General features: G+C 48.8%; 1 protein-coding gene across 1 annotated transcript in view; it reads left to right on the top strand.

Moving 5' to 3' along the window:
* Window positions 1-19,461, top strand: part of METTL15 (methyltransferase 15, mitochondrial 12S rRNA N4-cytidine) — a 971,710-nt gene that overhangs the window by 32,475 nt on the left and 919,774 nt on the right. The window contains exon 2 of the mRNA XM_078684202.1: window positions 15,226-15,506. Within this exon, the coding sequence (XP_078540328.1) occupies window positions 15,240-15,506 (267 nt within the window). The 5' untranslated portion in view covers window positions 15,226-15,239. The remainder of the gene's footprint in view (window positions 1-15,225; window positions 15,507-19,461) is intronic.

Below are 19,461 nucleotides of genomic sequence, written 5' to 3'. Positions count from 1 at the left end.
TACATATAGACATATATACACCTATAAGTCACCCTATGGCAGGCCTTAACAATCCTGGAGGCAGAGTGCTTGGTTTTATGTGAGAGGGTGCCCTAACATGAGCTGAGCCCCTATACAGCTTTCGGAACCATCTTCTTATAGATGTTCTATGACAGTGGTTCCCAAACTTTTGACTCGTGGGGACCCCCATTGAGTCACCACTGGAAGCCGGGGACCCCCAAGCAATTTGTATGAGTTAAATTTCAAATATTAAACCAGTAATTAAAAAAAAAACACGTGTGCACACAAAACAAATACTCAAAGTACAAAGGATTTTGGGGCCAGATGAACGACCATTTCATTTAGCGCCTCGCAATTGGCGACATAATGCGAGTGGCAAATTGCGAGTCGCTAAATGAAATGTACAACAGTGTGTTTAACACTGTTTGGGATTCCCAATGGGGTCGCAAATTGCGAGGCTCAATAATATTAATGAGCCTCTCGCAAATTGCGAGCCCATTGGGAATGCCCGCCCTCCCAGGGATGGTGGACTGCTGGGCTCAGCAGGCCACCATGTCTGGGACTGCTTTTAAATAAAGCAGGTTAAAAAAAATGCATCCCGTTTACCAGGCATTTAAAAAAAAAAAAAGAAAATGAAACGTTTTAGTTTCATTTTTTAAGGGCAGGCAGAGGTCCCTGGGACCTCTGCCTGCCCTTAAAAAAAATGTGCATGCATTTTGCAAAGGGGAAGGGGTCCCCTCGGGACCCCTTCCCATTTGTGAATGCATTACCATCTACTTGAAGTAGGTGGTAATTGCAAGTGTTTTGCGACCCAAAAACATTTGTATATGGTTTTGAGACTCGCTATTTGGAAGGGAATGCCCCTTCCAAATAGAAAGTTGCAAAACCTATTTAGCGAGTCGCAAACAAATTGCAACTCGCGAAATAGGCTATGTACATGGCCCAATAGGTTTTTGCATGCGCAAATGGGTTCACAAACCCTTCAAGCATATAAAAACGGATCATACATCTGGCCCTTAGTATTTTATATTGAAGGAACAACCCCTCTGTCACATGTATTTCATTTGTTTTATAGCATCTCTCATACCATAGCATGAGCTGACCCCTATGCAGCTTTCGGAACCATCTCCTTATAGATGTTCTATGACAGTGATTCCAAAACTTTTGACTCGTGGGGACCCCCATTGAGTCACCACTGGAAGCCAGGGACCCCCAAGCAATTTGTATGAGTTAAATTTCAAATATTAAAACAGTAATTAAAAAAAAAAACATGTGTGCGCACAAAACAAATACTCAAAGTACTAAGGATTTTGGGGCCAGATGTACGACCATTTCATTTAGCGCCTCGCAATTGGCGGCACAATGCGAGTGGCAAATTGCGAGTCGCTAAATGAAATGTACAACAGTGTGTTTAACACTGTTTGGGATTCCCAATGGGGTCGCAAATTGCGAGGCTCATTAATATTAATGAGCCTCTCGCAAATTGCGAGCCCATTGGGAATGCCCGCCCTCCCAGGGATGGTGGCCTGCTGGGCTCAGCAGGCCACCATGTCTGGGACTGCTTTTAAATAAAGCAGGTTAAAAAAAAAATGCAGCCCGTTTACCATGCATTTAAAAAAAAAGAAAATGAAACGTTTTAGTTTCATTTTTTAAGGGCAGGCAGAGGTCCCTGGGACCTCTGCCTGCCCTTAAAAAAAATGGTACAAAAGGGGGTGGTGATGGACAGAGCATCTGAACCAATCAAACACTCACACCCAGTCAAAAGATCTGGGTTTGATCCATCACCTTTCTTTAGCCCTCTCTGCCACCCCAGTTCAGACATGGCTATATGCAAATCAGTCTGACCCTGTGCCTCATGGGAACAGTCCAGCCCGAACTGCCAAGCCATACCTTCCCTGGACCGGAAACAAGCTTCCGAGGACCGGTTTCTGGCATTCCAGCCGTCTTCAGCCCGGCTTGCTTGAATCCAGTGGCAAAGTGAGCAAGGGACACACGTCTGAGCATACCCTGCCACACTTATGGCGGCCAAAAGCGGTACAAAAGGGGGTGGTGATGGACGGAGCATCTGAACCAATCAAACACTCACACCCAGTCAAAAGATCTGGGTTTGATCCATCACCGTTCTTTAGCCCACTCTGCCACCCCAGTTCAGACATGGCTATATGCAAATCAGTCTGACCCTGTGCCTCATGGGAACAGTCCAGCCCGAACTGCCAAGCCATGCCTTCCCTGGACCGGAAACAAGCTTCCGAGGACCGGTTTCTGGCATTCCAGCCGTCTTCAGCCCGGCTTGCTTGAATCCAGTGGCAAAGTGAGCAAGGGACTCACGTCTGAGCATACCCTGCCACACTTATGGCGGCCAAAAGCGGTACAAAGTCCCTTGCTCACTTTACCACTGGATTCAAGCAAGCCGGGCTGAAGACGGCTGTAATGCCAGAAACCGGTCCTCGGAAGCTTGTTTCCTGTCCAGGGAAGGCATGGCTTGGCAGTTCGGGCTGGACTGTTCCCATGAGGCACAGGGTCAGACTGATTTGCATATAGTCATCTCTGAACTGGGGTGGCAGAGTGGGCTAAAGAACGGTGATGGATCAAACCCAGATCTTTTGACTGGGTGTGAGTGTTTGATTGGTTCAGATGCTCCGTCCATCACCACCCCCTTTTGTACCGCTTTTGGCCGCCGTAAGTGTGGCAGGGTATGCTCAGACGTGAGTCCCTTGCTCACTTTACCATGGATTCAAGCAAGCCGGGCTGAAGACGGCTGTAATGCCAGAAACCGGTCCTCGGAAGCTTGTTTCCTGTCCAGGGATGGCATGGCTTGGCAGTTCGGGCTGGACTGTTCCCATGAGGCACAGGGTCAGACTGATTTGCATATAGTCATGTCTGAACTGGGGTGGCAGAGTGGGCTAAAGAACGGTGATGGATCAAACCCAGATCTTTTGCCTGGGTGTGAGTGTTTGATTGGTTCAGATGCTCCGTCCATCACCACCCCCTTTTGTACCGCTTAAAAAAAAATGTGCATGCATTTTGCAAAGGGGAAGGGGTCCCCTGGGGACCCCTTCCCATTTGTGAATGCATTACCATCTACTTGAAGTAGGTGGTAATTGCAAGTGTTTTGCGACCCAAAAACATTTGTACATGGTTTTGAGACTCGCTATTTGGAAGGGAACGCCCCTTCCAAATAGCAAGTTGCAAAATTTATTTAGCGAGTCGCAAACAAATTGCGGCTCGCGAAATAGGCTATGTACATGGCCCAATAGGTTTTTGCATGCGCAAATGGGTTCACGAACCCTTAACGCATATAAAAACGGATCATACATTTGGCTTTTAGTATTTTATATTGAAGGAACAGCCCCTCTGTCACATGTATTTCATTTGTTTTATAGCATCTCTCATACCATTGTAGGATGTCAGAGCACTTTACATCACACACACTGCCCTGGGCCACTCCCAATCGAGCATTGACGCTGTGGAGCTGGTCCCGGGCACAGAATAGCGGCGGCCATCTTGTGTGTAGGTGGGATTCACCGCGCTCTAGTTGCGCATAAAAGGGGTCCCGCTTGGCCCAGCGCTCGATTGTGTGAGTGTCTGAGTCCCTTCTGAGGCGGAAGCCGGGAGGCTGTGTTACTTTGTGTTGCTTTGATTTTACTTGTTCTTAAACTAAAAAACTGCAAAAATCGGCGTTTTATCTACCTAATCGCAACTCTACCCAAAATAGCTTGATCGAGAAGCTTTAATCGCCGACTCCGTTCCCCCTCTTTCCCGCTGCCCTGGGCCACTCCCAGCCGAGCATTGACGCTGTGGAGCTGGTCCCGGGCACAGAATAGCGGCGGCCATCTTGTGTGTGGGTGGGATTCACCACGCTCTAGTTGCACATAAAAGGGGATGTCTATGCCTCCGCGCAGCGGACGCGCACTGCCGGCGCGCCTGACTCGCGCCGGAGTCGTGCCAGAGTCCTGCCCGTCGGCGCCCGTCCGCGGCTGGACGGGTCCAGGGCCCAGGGATGCTGTCACTTCCCTTACTTATTCTCCCTCTGTCCTGAGAAATCTACAATCCGCACACTGTACCTTATCCCCTGCCTGCCTAGATCACATCTCATCACTGGGCATCGCGCGCACAGTTTTCCTCTCCCACCCCACTGATCAGCCCTCAGCACGTTCGAATATTAGTGACTCGTGCATACGTGTATTATACTTAAACACACGTTCATTCGTAAAACATCAGGCTGACCTTTTCATCCTACTTACCGATGAAAGCCCCGATATTCTCCTAATCACCGAAACCTGGCTGACAGATGACTCTCTCCCTGATATTCTGGCAGCATTACCCCCAGCCTACTACATGCTCAATATGAACCGGCCTCCTGGCCGCGCTGGTGGAGGGGTGGCAGCTGTCATACGGAAGGAGTTCAAATTTATCTCTACGTCTTCCTTCACCCTTGCTGACGTAGATAACCTCATTATCAGCCTCGAAACAGGTGAGGGAGCTCTTACTCTCATTGTCCTCTACCGCCCCCCGTCTTCTATGCCGCTTTTCCCTGCTACCTTTAGCGACCAGCTAGCTAATTTGATCACCTCATCTGCCCGAGTCGCTATCTTTGGCGATTTCAACTACTGGTACAATGATAGCGACGCCGGTCCCCATGCAGCCGAGGAGGTGGTGGGGTTCGGCTCCGTTCGCTGAAGTTGTCCTAGAGGATCTTGATCCTCAGATGGAAGTAGGAGCTGAGCTTGTCGCAGAGTTCCTGGGAAGGTGTGATGTTCGTGGCTTCGCTGGGGGGGGTGTTTGTGAACTGGTGTATTACGTTGAACAGTTCCTTGGCGTTGGTCTATACTTTGTCTCTTATGAAGGTCCGCTTTGTTTCTCTTACACGCTGGTGGGATTCCTTCAGGGCGCTCCTGTGGTTGTTCCATGCTTCCGTGGTTTTCTGGTTTTGTCAGGTTTTCTCAAGGCGTCAGCAGGAGTGGCTGGCTTCTTGTAGTTCTGTGGTGAACCAAGCGGCCTTAGGGGGGGGAGTTGTTTGGTGGGCTTGCAGAGGAGTGCAAGCTTGTCGGCGCAGCAGGAGATCCAGCTGTGAAATTCTGTGGCTGCGGAGTTTGTGTCGGTCGTGGCGCCAGAGGGGGTTTGGAGGAGGGTGGTGTTGAGGTGTTCCTCGGTGACCTTGCTCCAGTTCCGTCGTGGAGGGTAGGGGTGGGCGCGGGTGATGATGGTGAAATGGACGCAGTGGTGGTCCATCCAGAGGGGGTGGGTGGTGTGGCTGAAATGGATGTTTGAACCTCCCGCGAAGATGGGGTCGAGGGTGTGTCCAGCTCTGTGGGTGAGGCAATACGAACGCTTTAATCCTGCGGGGTCGAAAAGTGGACTACCTCACATCCTCACACCACAGGACCTAAGGAAACTGATTAACCAGAGCTTTGTGTAATGAGTTTAGGGAACTACGGACCTGTTTAGGCTGTAAAGGTCTAATTGTACATAAATGTGATGGTGTTAATGTCACACTACCTATACCCAGTCCCCCACCTACCCAACCACTCCCATCTTACCCAAATACCTTTCTTTTCTCTATCCTCACTGAGAGCACTATATGATATCAAATGATCAAAAAGATACAGTAACACTGATGACTTTGAATTACAAGAGTTGTTTATGAATGTTCTTTTCTTAGAACCAGATATTTTCTGAGATATGACAATTATGAAAATTGCTTTGAGTTAAAAAAGCATGAATAATTAAGATTTTTTTCCTCTTTATTAAATCATATATGATGATGAATTATGAAAAATGTATTTTGTGGTGAATCCTTGAGGCAATTGTAGAATCAGGGTTACTATCCTGACCCTCCCCAAACGTACTTTTGTTATGACCCAGGTCAGGTAGCTTTGTATGGGTATACCCCGTTGAAACTCAACACAGCTCTGTGGGTGGGAATGTTGACCAGCTGCTTCAGTTTGAAGTTGGCGAGATTTTTTAGGTGAGGGGTGGTGCCGGGTCATTGCTCTTGTCGAGGTAGAAGTTCAGTTCCCCGAGTAGGATGTAGTCCGTAGAGGTGATGGGCGTGGGGTGCGGCGAGGGTGGTAGCGGGCTGTTTGCGAGGACCTGGTGGTCTGTAGATGAGGTTGCCGCGTAGCGTGGTCTTGGGGCTGGTCTGGATCTGGAAGTGGGGGTGCTCGTTGTTGGAGAGGGGGTCACTTGTGCTGGATGTAGTGAGTCTGAGGGGGGATTTTGTGTACGATGGCGAGTTCTCCTCCTGGGCGGCGGGGGTGGTCATTTCTCTGGATCGTGCAGCCGTCAACGATGGCGATGTCTGGGCCGGAGAAGGCGTTGGTCTGGGTTTCCGTGAAGGAGGCGCGTCGGGCGAGTGGGTGTCGAGCAGGTCCCAGATTTCTACGGCATGTTGGTGCAGCGAAAGCACGTTGAGGACGATGCATGTCAGCGTTTCGGAGATGTGTGCATCAGGTGGGCCTTTGATGGTAGTGAGAGCTGTTTCGGAGGTGAAGGATCTGCGGCAGGATCTACACGTGAACTGTCCATGGGTGGTGTTCGGCGAGGATTTTGTGCAGTCGGCATGTCTTCCGGGGTTGAGTGCGTGGAGGGTTGTTGAGTCATAGCGATGGGGCCTCGGAGATCCAGGGATCCTGGCGCTGGCCGCGGACGGGCGCAGGCTTGCTTGACTTGGGCGTGACCACCTAGCGGTCGCCATTTAGTAGGGGAGGGTGGACCACTTGCACTTTCAGTTTGCCGTGCTCCCTTTTGGCCTTACCAGCGCATCTTGGATGCTCACCAAGGTGATGACAGTGATTCATCTCATCTGCTGAGATTAGGGGCCAGTGTTCCACCTATCTGGATGACTGGCTGTTGAAGGCGGGCTTGCCCCAAGCTGTCGTCTCCCACCTCCAGACTACGGCAGATCTCCTGCATTCTCTAGGGTTCCTAATCAATGTGCCGAAGTCACACCTGACTCTTTCTCAGAGGATTCCTTTCATCAGAGCTGTTCTAGACATGGTGGGGTTTCGTGGTTATCCTTCCGATATTTAAGCCTCTATCCTGAGTTTTGGTGAGACTGACTCTGAGGCTGCTGGGCCTCATGGCCTCCTGCATCATGCTTGTGACGCATGCCCGCTGGCATATATAGGCTTTGCAGTGGTACCTGTAGTTCCAGTGGGGCGCAGCATCCGGGGAATGTCTCCAACATGGTCCAGATCTTGGAGGGAACTTCAAAAGAACTGCAGTGGCGGTTACCGATTTACGATTGGGTCAGCAGTAGAACCCTCTCCCTTCCCCAACCTGATCTGATGGTGGTGGCAGATGCTTCACTCCTGGGATGGAACAGCTATCAGGGAGAGGTGGAGATCAGAAGACTCTGGTTACCATCTGAATTCAGGCTCCACATCAACACTCTGGAGCGCCGGGCAATCCGGCTGGCATTAAAAGCATTTCTACCCTCCATCAAGGGAAGGCTAGTGCAGGTGTTAATGGACAACACTACTGCCATGTAGGTCTGCAACAAACTGGGCGGGTTGGGGTTGTGGACCTTTTGGCGAGAGGCCCTGCCTCTCTGGAAATTGCTGGAATGTCTAGGCACTTCCCTGGTGGTTCAACACCTAGTGGGCTGTCTGAACGACAGGGCTAAGATGCAGCGGATCATGTATGGCGTCTCCATCGGGAGGTGGTGCAAGGTCTCTTTCAGCAGTGGGGAGAGTCTTGGCTAAATCTGTTTGCCACCGCTGAGAATGCGCAATGTCATCTCAGTAGTGCGTGCTGGGTTTTCCAAGGCTGCTGTTACTCGGAGAAGCTTTTCATCTCAAGTGCAGCTTTGGCCTCCTGTACTCCTTTCTGCCAATATCAATCATGCCCAGAGTTCTCAAGAATATCAGGAGTGACTGAGCTCAAGTTATCCTTGTGGCTCTGGACTGGGTTCAGAGAGTTTGGTATCATGAGCTGTTACGCATGGCCATCGGTCTTCCGATCAGGCTGCCCCTTCGGCAGGATCTTCTTTCGCAGCACCAAGGGAGGGTTTTCCTCCGGAACCTGTAAACGCTCTGCCTTTTGCATGGAGATTGAGAGGCGACAGTTAACAGTTTTCGAATTTTCGGTAAAAGTCTTCAAAGTATTCAATGTTATTCTGCCAGCCAGGAGTCCCTCCACCCAAACGGCAGTTGGGTGGAGATGGTGTTCAGAAAAACAGGTTGAACCCCTTTATGCTCCTCTTTCTTAGGTTCTTATCTTTATTCTTTTCCTTGCCCATCAGGGCTCTGATGTGGGCACCTTAAAGGGCTTCCTTTTTGCTACATCAGCCTTTTCTGCGGTTGCCTGACCAGCTGTCACTCTTCAAATCCCCTATTGTACGTACAGGCTGACAAGGTAGCGAAGCGCTGCATCACTGGAGCGCGCTGTGTGTACCGCGTTTTTTAAATAGTGTAAAATTGTAGACAGTTATTAGAATTGTGCTGCGCACTGACAGGTGGGTTTTAATTACTCCCTCTTACCCTCACCGTAATTGTGCCCCCCCACCGCCGCTTGGCGGGCTTGGTTCCCGGGGTGGGCGCCATTGTTGTTAGGGGCAGAGCTGCTTCCTTGCCAGCGCGTGACTGCGCATGTGTGGGCGAGGGGACGCCTACTAAAGGCGAGTCCCTGGTGTTTCCTGGCTGACAAGGTAGCGAAGCGCTGCATCACTGGAGCGCGCTGTGTGTGTACCGCGTTTTTTAAATAGTGTAAAATTGTAGACAGTTATTAGAATTGTGCTGCGCACTGACAGGTGGGTTTTAATCACTCCCTCTTACCCTCACCGTAATTGTGCCCCCCCACCGCCGCTTGGCGGGCTTGGTTCCCGGGGTGGGCGCCATTGTTGTTAGGGGCAGAGCTGCTTCCTTGCCAGCGCGTGACTGCGCATGTGTGGGCGAGGGGACGCCTACTAAATGCGAGTCCCTGGTGTTTCCTGGCTGACAAGGTAGCGAAGCGCTGCATCACTGGAGCGCGCTGTGTGTGTACCGCGTTTTTTAAATAGTGTAAAATTGTAGACAGTTATTAGAATTGTGCTGCGCACTGACAGGTGGGTTTTAATTACTCCCTCTTACCCTCACCGTAATTGTGCCCCCCCACCGCCGCTTGGCGGGCTTGGTTCCCGGGGTGGGCGCCATTGTTGTTAGGGGCAGAGCTGCTTCCTTGCCAGCGCGTGACTGCGCATGTGTGGGCGAGGGGACGCCTACTAAAGGCGAGTCCCTGGTGTTTCCTGGCTGACAAGGTAGCGAAGCGCTGCATCACTGGAGCGCGCTGTGTGTGTACCGCGTTTTTTAAATAGTGTAAAATTGTAGACAGTTATTAGAATTGTGCTGCGCACTGACAGGTGGGTTTTAATCACTCCCTCTTACCCTCACCGTAATTGTGCCCCCCCACCGCCGCTTGGCGGGCTTGGTTCCCGGGGTGGGCGCCATTGTTGTTAGGGGCAGAGCTGCTTCCTTGCCAGCGCGTGACTGCGCATGTGTGGGCGAGGGGACGCCTACTAAATGCTCCTCCCTTCCGGAGCGGGATCGCGGAGCGGGCGCATCCTCGCGTGGCCGGAGTCGTGCCAGAGTCCTGCCCGTCTGCGCCCGTCCGCGACAGGACGCGCCGGACGTGGCTGGACTCTGATCCCTCTCCTGGCCGTATATCTGCACATCATGCGGTGCTATTCTAGAGAAAGTCTGGTTGCTATCAACAGGTCCTGGGTGCCCTGCACTACATCTCGGGTGGATCCTTTATGCGGCCCGTTTTCGTGTGGTTGCGGATGTTTCTCCTTGTCCGCCCCCGTGAGTAGGAGCTCCAGGGAGGCCCCTCGTGCGGCCATAAGCCCACAGCCCCGTATTAGTGTATGGAATCTTAATGCCAGGTCCCTTGTTAAGCATCACCTTGACATCTATGATCTGCTAGGTGGGGAGTTGCCTGACTTATTCTGCGTAACGGAGACCTGGCTGCAGGATGCCGACACGGCCATTGTTAATCTGGCCTTCCCGCCGGAATACTCGGTATTTACTTTAAACCGAGCTTCAAGAGGCGGAGGAATAGCACTTGCGGTTAAATCTTGCTATTCGTGTACGTGGCAGGGGCAAAAAATCCCGGGCTGCGAAAGTGCATTGTTCAAGGTAGCTATTACATCTAACTTCACCCTGTCGGGCCTATTGATTTATCGGCCCCCGGGGAGCGAGGTGGCTTTTAGAGCGGCGCTACCTGACGCCATTAGTGAACTGGCCACGGGGTGCTCCAACTTCTCCGTTATTGGAGACTTAAATCTGCACTTTGACAATTCTATCTGTCCCTCGGTGTCCAGTTTTGTAGCCGACCTTGAGGCGCTCCAGCTGGAACAGCTGGTGGCACAGCCCACCCACACAGGGGGTCATACCCTTGATCCGTTTTTTACGAATCTCACGGAAGCCTGCATTTCCAGCTACACACCTCTAGCATGGACCGATCATTATTTGATACAGATCCATTGCCCTATCTCGGCGATTCAATCTAAGCCAGTGGTGTGTACGGTTCCAAGACGACGCTGGAACAAACTCAAGCTGGACGAGTTTTTCCATCTCCTATCGGTTGACCCATTTGACAACTCGGGACCACCTGATCAGGTTTATGACAGGTTTTGTAATTGGGTATCCAAGGCGTTGGACACCCTCATTCCCTTGGTGGGCTGCAAAACTGGAGCTGGCAAAGCCAGTCCCTGGTACGACGACTCACTGCGGGCACTGAAGGTCACTTGCAGACGTGCAGAGCGGGCCTGGCGAAAAGCCTATTGCACCATGAAGAAAGCTCTCTACCTGTCGACGGTGAAAGTGTATCATCGGGCGGTATGTAGAGCTCGTGCCGCTTTTTATGCTGCACAATTTAGGGCTAGTTCGAACCCGTCTAAAGCTATTTTTAAGGTATTGAAAGACCTTACTGCCAAAAAAGTAACAACTACGTACCAGAGCTCTGTTGAGCACTGTGAAGAATTGGCAGAGTTCTTTCTGGAAAAGGTGAATGCCATCTACCGGGCCTTTCCTTCGGTCATTCCCTTGGCTAATCCATCTCCTAAGCCATTACCATCTGTGGGATTGCACTGTTTACCTATGTTAACACCTGATAGCCTAGGCACTCTGGTCCGCCGAGTGAAGTCTGGGTCCCCAGAGGATCCACTCTGCCCAGAGGTGTTCAGGGACGTAGCGGTACATGATATCTCACCGCTATGTTCCTTGATCAACTCGTCGTTAACATCTGGCGAGGTTCCACTGAAGTGGAAGCGAGCCATGGTTCGGCCTATCCTTAAGAAACCGAGCCTGGACGGTAGCAAGCCAGAGAGCTATCGACCGATTTCTCTCTTGCCGTGGCCGGCCAAGGTTATGGAGGCGCATGTAAATGCTGTCCTCTCGGAACATCTTTGCCGCGCAGATATCCTCGACGCAACGCAGAATGGATTTAGGGCTGGTCATAGCACGGAGACGGCTCTGCTTTATATGGTGGAGCATCTTCGCTCCGTGCTTGACGCGGGACAAACGGCAGCGCTTGTGCTATTAGATCTGAGCGCTGCCTTTGACACCGTCTCGCACCCAATCCTTCTGCAGCGCCTAGAGGAAGCTGGGGTCACGGGTACCGCGCTCCAGTGGTTCCGGTCGTTTTTAACCAACCGGGCCCAGTCCAAATTCCATCCGTTGAACCTGGGAGTCCCCCAAGGCTCCTCGCTGAGCCCTACGCTGTTCAATCTGTACATGGGGCCGCTAGCTGAGGTTGTCAGGCAATGGGGCATGAGGATGGTGTCATATGCCGATGACACCCAGCTAGCGGTCACGATCAGCGGGGATGCCGAAGTCGATGCCCCCAGGTTTCAACAAGGACTGCGGGCGGTCGCCAACTGGATGACGTCCAACTGTCTCCAGTTGAACGCTAGTAAGACCGAGGTCATGGTTTTTGGTAGACAGCCGGAGCTGTGGGGAGAGAGGTGGTGGCCAGGGGATCTGGGTCCTGCTCCCATCCCAGTCGCCGAGCTTAAGAACCTCGGGGTCTGGCTGGACCCTGCCCTCACGTTTGTGTGCCATACTAAACGCACGGCCGCATGCTGCTTTGGCATCCTGCGCGGACTCCGTCCTGTGCTTAAGTTCTTTGATGCCCCCACCAGGCAACTCATGGTCCAAGCCACTGTCATCTCCAGGCTGGACTATGCGAGTTCCTTGCTGGTTGGTCTGAATCAGGCAGAGATCGGGCGCTTGCAAAGGATTCAGAACGCCGCAGCTAGAGCGGTGGTAGGTCTTCCAAGATTCTGTCCTACCTCCAGCTCCCTGCGGTCATTGCACTGGCTTCCGGTGGCCCAGCGGATCCAGTTCAAGGTCCTTTGCATCGCCTATAAAATTCTGAAGGGGTTTCCAGCAACGATTCTTGTGGCCCTTCTTGCCAATTATACCCCAGCGAGACCCTTAAGATCGGCGGACCTAGAATTGGCTGTTGTGCCGCGCTTTAAGCGAGCTAGAGCCGGAGGACGCTCTTTCCGAGTGCGTGCAGCGGTTCTATGGAACTCCTTGCCCCCGGCAATTCGCGCTATGAGAGACTTACTTTCTTTTCGTCGCGCGGTGAAAACCTTTTTATTCCCTTAGTCCGTAACACTTGTTTGTTTTAGTCTAGTTGTGTTGTGCAGCTGCCTTGTCGGGCGCCAGGACGCTCCTTGGCTGGAGCATCTGTGCGCCAAATAAAAACGCATAACATAACATAACATAACAGACCGGATCCTGCTCTGCATAAAAATCAGATCAGCATTGGCCAAGAACAACCTCCTGAGGGCTTGTGTGCTCATTCCACCAGAGCCAAGGCTGCAACCTTAGCAGTATGCGAAGTCTCAGTCCTGGACACCAGCCAGGCAGCAACGGGGGCTTCTCTGAACACATTAACATAGCAGATTTATTGCCTGGACTGTCTGGTCCGTTCAGATGGGCACTTTGCCTGCTCCGTCCTGCAGGACCTTTTGGTATGAAATTGTTTCTGCAGTCCCATCTCCTGGGAAGTATTGCTTGGGAAACTTTTCTAAGGTAAAGAATCCGCAGCTAGAAGTCTGTATCAGGTGAACAAGTAACTTACCTTCGGAAACACCTTATCTGGTAGAGACTCTATCTGGCCACGGATTCTTTTCTGACCCACCCATCCTCCTTGCTCTGCAAACGTATTTATAGGAACAGGGCTTTCCCCTTTCAGGGCCCTACTTTTCCACACCTGTCGTCAGTTTTCTTTGTGGCTCTGCGCTCCTGGCGTGGAAAGTCTCGAAAAGAAACTGACGTCAGCACCTTGGGGTGGTGCCAATATTTCAGCTCCGAAGTCATATGAAGCCAATCGATGCCACCTACTGGCGCTTCGGGGTACTGCTCACGAAATATTTGCAGCTCCAGTCTGATGCCTGAGGATATTTCTAAGGTAAGGATTCTGAGGCTAGATAGAGTCTCTAGCAAATAAGGCATTACGGAATGCAAGTAAATTGTTGTTTAGCTCTATTCTCTCTTTTACTCTGACTGTCTGTTTTGGAATTTGTGTCAGTGCCCTTATTAAAAATTTAATTATCTCAGTCAAACAAAACTTTAAAAGGAAGAGAGGTGTGCCCACCTTTTCCAACCACACCCCTCATGTGGGGGAGGCGAGGTGAAGCGCACACCTCAGTCCTCTTCATCTTGCGATGAGGGGACTTGGCCAATTAGGGAGAGTCTCATGCCGCCTCACACTGGCATAATACGAGGTGTACCCACCCCAAGGAAGGGACCCACTGGTCCCGACCAGCACACCTCCTTAATGACCCTAAATTTAAACCCTGAACCTTGCCTCCTCCGATTCGAGGAAGAAAGAAGGGCCGAAGAGCCGTGCTGACCAAGGAAGAAGTGCAGGACACCCACTGCCCCGGCCCCAACAGCATGTTTCATCTAAGACCTGCCTACAGCAAGAAGCCCTGCGAGTCCAGCAAACCCCAGAGCCCGGAGGACCTGCCCTGCAACCCTCTTACTGACTCTCCTTCGTGAGCCCCGGATTTGCTCCAAGATTCCCCTCCAGAATCCGGATTCCGGTGACTTTGCGAGTCTGCACCACTCTGCACCCGACGCCCACAGGAATTGCTTGGGCTGGGGGTACCCTGCTTCTAATAATTACTTAGTGGAGGTCCCCAGATTCCAGTAACGATTCAGTAGGGTGCCACATAAGTCAAAAGGTTAAGAATTGCTGCCATAGTAAATATGTTAGGACAAGCATGGACTACTTATATTTTATGCAAATTGAAGGTTGACACAGCATCTTGTTTGCTTGTGGTTCAGTGCCACCAGCACGGGTACTATATTTCCTCATCGAGGATATTTCTCTGGTAAGCTACTTTTTAGTGAACAATAAAAACAGCTGAATTGGTCAGAGAATAAAAAACAAGCTTCTTGTACAACAAAGCTGAGGTCAACCCCGATTCGATCTTACAGTTGAGTCTTTATCAATAATATTTGTTGTATCATTGCTACATGTTCCAGTGGAGCATGCTCGGGTGGGTGGGGTGGGGGTTGTTCTTGTGTTATCTTTGAACTGCATATTGATATGTATAATGTTGTCTTTCTTAGATGCCAATATAAATGTATACTCAAAAGAAAAACCCAAAGGCTGATATTTTTATACAGCTAAGCCTCTTCTGCAAATCCAGAGTCCTTCGTGAAATTCTGCAGAATCTCCCTCTGTAGACGTAGTTTGCAGTCAGAAATTTAAATTTGTATTCTTTTCGGCCAAATCTCTGTGGATTTTTGCAACAATCCATTTAAAGGTATAAATGTATGCTTATTTTTTATTTCCCTTACTTGAATATATATATATAGTGAGAATACAACATTCTACTTAACACCTTGGATGCTCATGACGAGCTCAGTTCGTCATGAGCCACGGTGCTCGTGTGCTCATGACGAGCTAGAACACTCGCACGCTGGGCAAATTCCCTGCTGTGCGAGCGTTCTAATGAAACGGGTGTGGTCATGACGAGTAGAGCTCGTCATGAGCACCGGGGCGCTGCGCGCGTCCCCCTCCTCCCAGCACAGCGGGGGAATATGCCCCGCATGGAAGGGGTTAAGGACCTTTAATATTCGGAATGTATTCGCCATTTATCTCAAGAAGTAGCATGAACTAGATATTAGCTGGTTGTTTTAATTGTTTACTTGTATTTTCACGAAGGTCTTCTGTAATGTATGCTTGATCATAATAATCCTTCCAACCTTGCTCGTGTTTTAGGATTAATTTTGGTGATGCTGCAATATCTGAAACTACATCTCATCCAGAGAAGATGTGTGAACTCCTACAAATGGGATTTAAGACCAGCTTTAAATTGCTTGTGTACTTGGACCAGGAAATCGCAATTGTTACGTGGCAGACAACTTGGAAAGGACAGCAAAAGTCAGGCAGTTAATTTACATCAAGGCCAAGAAAACTCCGATGGTGAAGCTGTCAAAAAACTACATATCCCTGTCATGGTAAATGAAGTGATTGATTGCTTGCTACCGCAACAAGGACAGGTAAGCCTTTAGTCCATATTCATGATTATTTTTTTATTTTTTTACTACTAAGTGCTAAGAACAGCTACTAACCATCTCGGAGAGCTACAAGGGAGGATTGGCGTTTGGAAGAATACAGCCGGCACGGGAATATGCCCAAAAGTGGAATTGAATTTAATGTATATTATTCTGAGTCTGTGTTCTGGTGCAGCATTGAAAAGTATATCAGCTGGTTGGATATGCCCAGGAAGATCTGGGTTAGGTGATGATATGAACATTTTTCAACGAGACCGTCCACCAAAGGGAATCAAGATAGTACTGTCTTGGAAAGAACCTAGGAATATTAGTACTGCTGAGTTAGCAGGTGACAATCGTCTTTCTCAGGCACCTGAATGGGGGGGTTAGGCAAAAGCAGGATGGAAAGCTTGTGTGGTGGTGTGAAACCTATCCATTAGGCAATACTGGAGATGTTTGTGTTCAGTGCCTTACACAACTTGAGATGGACTTCTTCTGTAAATTCAGTACTCTTCAATGGTGCCCTTGTCAATTATGGATACTTACATTTTCTTTCCAGTTTAAAAACTGAAAACTCAATACCAGAGTATTGAAAATAGCAATTCCTGAGTTCTCAGCATTGCACCATGCAACCAATGTTCTAGCCATTTTTTAAATAATTTTTTGTCAAGTCAAACCTTCTGAGGAAGTTGGAATAGGCTAGTTAGAGGTTTTTTTACTGAACTATGTTGGTAAAATAGCCTACGAAGAGGGCGGAAACATTCTGGTACACATGTTATTGGGTGCAGTTGGCACTTCAGTCTAAGCACATTAGTGCATAGGTGTGATGTACGGTTTTGTGAACTATATAAGATAATGCACTGAATCTGAACATTTTGACTAATTTGAAATTTATAAAAGGCCCTGGGAGATACTTAATCTAGGGCTTTCCATTGTACCTGCAACTTGCTCTTAGCTAGTAAGCTGTCAACTTTACCAACTTGATTGAAAATAGTGCACCAGGTAACGTCCTACATTTGATAGAAACCTACACACAGTCCTAATAAGGAAAATAGACAACAACACAGGGATCCAGTTTTCACGAATATGTTTATTTATAGATCAGTGTTCCAAATACCCTACATTGTATATAAATATCTAAATCAAAGGACCTAACACAATATCAACAATAGCATAGCTCATCAAATAAAACAAAGGTAAAGTTGTATCACAAATGGATGTGATTGTAATCCAACATCAAATCTAGCTTGTGTGCCCTGCTTCACCACTCTGATTTCCGACTTCTGTGAGGAGCTTTGACAAAGATTTTGTGAATCCACTTGTCTCACACTGAAGTTATTTATTCCTGATGCAAATATTATTTATTGACTGCTTAATGGTTCATTAGGCCACATTGGTCATATTCAAGATTTCTCAAGAAAAATAGCTGGAGAGTATTTCAAATTTAAGGAAGCCAGGTAGTGGTGTGTTCCATCTTTACCACCCACTTGACTTCAGGAATCTAAGACACTGTGTTGGTCTAACATTATTTACATTCTGTTACTCCCTGCAGGAGTGTCCAAGTTCATTCTACTTCTTTCTCTTGAGTTTTCTGGTAAATAATTTAGGAGATGGAAATTATTACCCCACATCTGAATGATAAAAACTTTTTTTTTTTTTTAAAACATGCATTTGATTATAAGTTAGCCCTTGTTAAGCTGCTCATCTGTTTGTACCATTCTTGATGATATGAAGCGAGAATATTTGCTATTTTGACTTAGGCAGTCTACGAAGAAGAAGTTAGTGCAATCATTAGTGTGTGAATACTACCAATGTCTCTTACATCTTAGAGTAGTGTAACACATATTAAATTAAATGCCAAACTGCCCACTTCCCATGTTACACACCCACAAACCTCAAGATCACATTTGAAAAAAGCTTTGTGGGTTCAACCAACTCTGAATTCTGTGAATTTTGGGCAATGCAGAATTCATCAACCTTTATTTCCTAAGGGGAAACAACCTTAACAAAGCGGTCATTACATCATGTTACCTTTACAACGGGGTCGTCATAACGACCACGTTGTTACATCGCAGTACATTACAACGCAAGTCGTTACAACAACTTGCTCTAGATCGTGCTCTAAACTAAGGAATAGTGTAATTTACTATTCCAACACCTTCCCTACTGTTGCACACATTGGAGTAGGAATAGTAAATTATACTATTCCAAAGTCCAGTGCGCCATCTAGAGCAAGTCGTTGTAATGACTTGTGATGTAATGTACTGCGATGTAACAATGCGGTTGTTGTAACGACGGTGTTTTAGTCTCGAGATTTTACCTATCCCTCACTCGGTGACACGATTCAACAAGATTGGCAGAAGATGGACCTTGAGAGACGGAGGGGGTGGATGAAAGCGGACTTGCACGTTCTCCATCTAGGTATTTATACCTGTAGGTCTAACTATGAAGTGGAGGGGGGGGGCCTGGTCCTTGGAGTGGAATAGGTATAATCATTGGACCGAGGGGGAGGAAAAAAAAAAAAACCCCGGACACTATCTCCACTGGACCAACAGGTCCCAAAAAGCCAAGTTACGTTTGCTGCAGGCTCTGGCCAGATCCACTTTAGATGTTTCATACATGGACGACAACCAACTTGCGTGCGATGGTGCCGTATTTTCCGCCCAGACTTTACAAATGTGTCTCCTGGCCAGCAAAACTGGATAAAACAGAAAGGACTTTGCCTGACCAGTCATACTAGCATCCAAACCAAAGATAATTAATGGTAGTGTGATGGACAGATATGTATTTAAGATTGAGTCTAAAGTTACTTTCACTTCCTCCCAGAACCGAGCGATGTAAGGACAGTCCTTGAACATATGCATGTCCGAGGCCTCGATGCAATTACACTTGTTGCATTTCTTGCCTGGGAGGAATTTAGACAATCTCAGGGGTGAGAGGTAGGCACGGTGTATCTTGAACAGCTGGTTGCGTCTCAGCCATGCTGGTTTAATGATTTTGTATAGTAGTGTGAAAGATCTTGTCCAAGTTTCATCGCTCTGGGCGCCTAACTCTTCCCCCCACAACTCCTCGGGAAGAGTAAACTCCCCATCAACTTCCTCCAACAAACTCCAGTACCACTGGGCCACCTCTTTGTCCCCCCCCCCCCGTGTCCCCCCCTCTTGTCGTTCCACCAGCTGTTGTTCCAGGCTACTGATCTTCCCAAGTGGAATCCCTTTCCTACACAAAACCCTGGCCCAGCTATCTAATTGTAGATACTTAAATCTAGAGATTCCAGGGCCCAGCTAATCCCGTAACTCCTCCCAAGACCTCAACGACCCTTCTGCCAACAATTCTCCCCATCTTGTTATCCCTCCATCCCTCACCGTGATCGCTAACCTGTCTTTTAACAATAGTGGGATGCCCGGGGAGTCCCACACAGGTGCATAGTTAGAAAAGTAAGGCAACCCTAGTTTTTTCCTAATCTGTATCCAGGCTTTCGCCAGACAGACTTGACTTATTTGAAAAAATGTTGGTCCCCAAATTTAAAAAGTTATCCATCAGTTGGTAACGCAGCTCCTACCAGCATGACTTTAAAGATTGTCCCAGCAGATGCATTCGATGGTATTTTTAAAAGCATTCTAGAATGGGACAACTGAAAATCCCATGCGTAGTACTGCAAATCCGGCAAGGCAAGCCCCCCTTTTCCCGCCACCCTCCACGATTTATAATTCCAAATGAAAGAATTTATCTCTCTCAGGCACTTATCTAAGGTTTTAACATCAAAGGCCAGGGGAATGGTATTAAAAATGAATGTAAATTTGGGGAGGATAGACATCTTTATCAAGCTCGCCCTGCCCAGGATGGTAAGTGGGAGATTGGACCAAGATCTTAATAGCTTCCTACATTCATTGTAAACTCTCTCTAAGTTGACTTGGGCAATTACCAACTTCTTGAGTTACCCGGATTCCCAGATAGCGCA

Source organism: Lissotriton helveticus, chromosome 3_2 (genome assembly GCF_964261635.1).
Source record: "Lissotriton helveticus chromosome 3_2, aLisHel1.1, whole genome shotgun sequence".
NCBI classification, from domain to species: domain Eukaryota; kingdom Metazoa; phylum Chordata; class Amphibia; order Caudata; family Salamandridae; genus Lissotriton; species Lissotriton helveticus.
The sequence above is the reverse complement of the archived record's forward strand: the minus strand, read 5'-3'. Positions and strand labels throughout refer to the sequence as shown.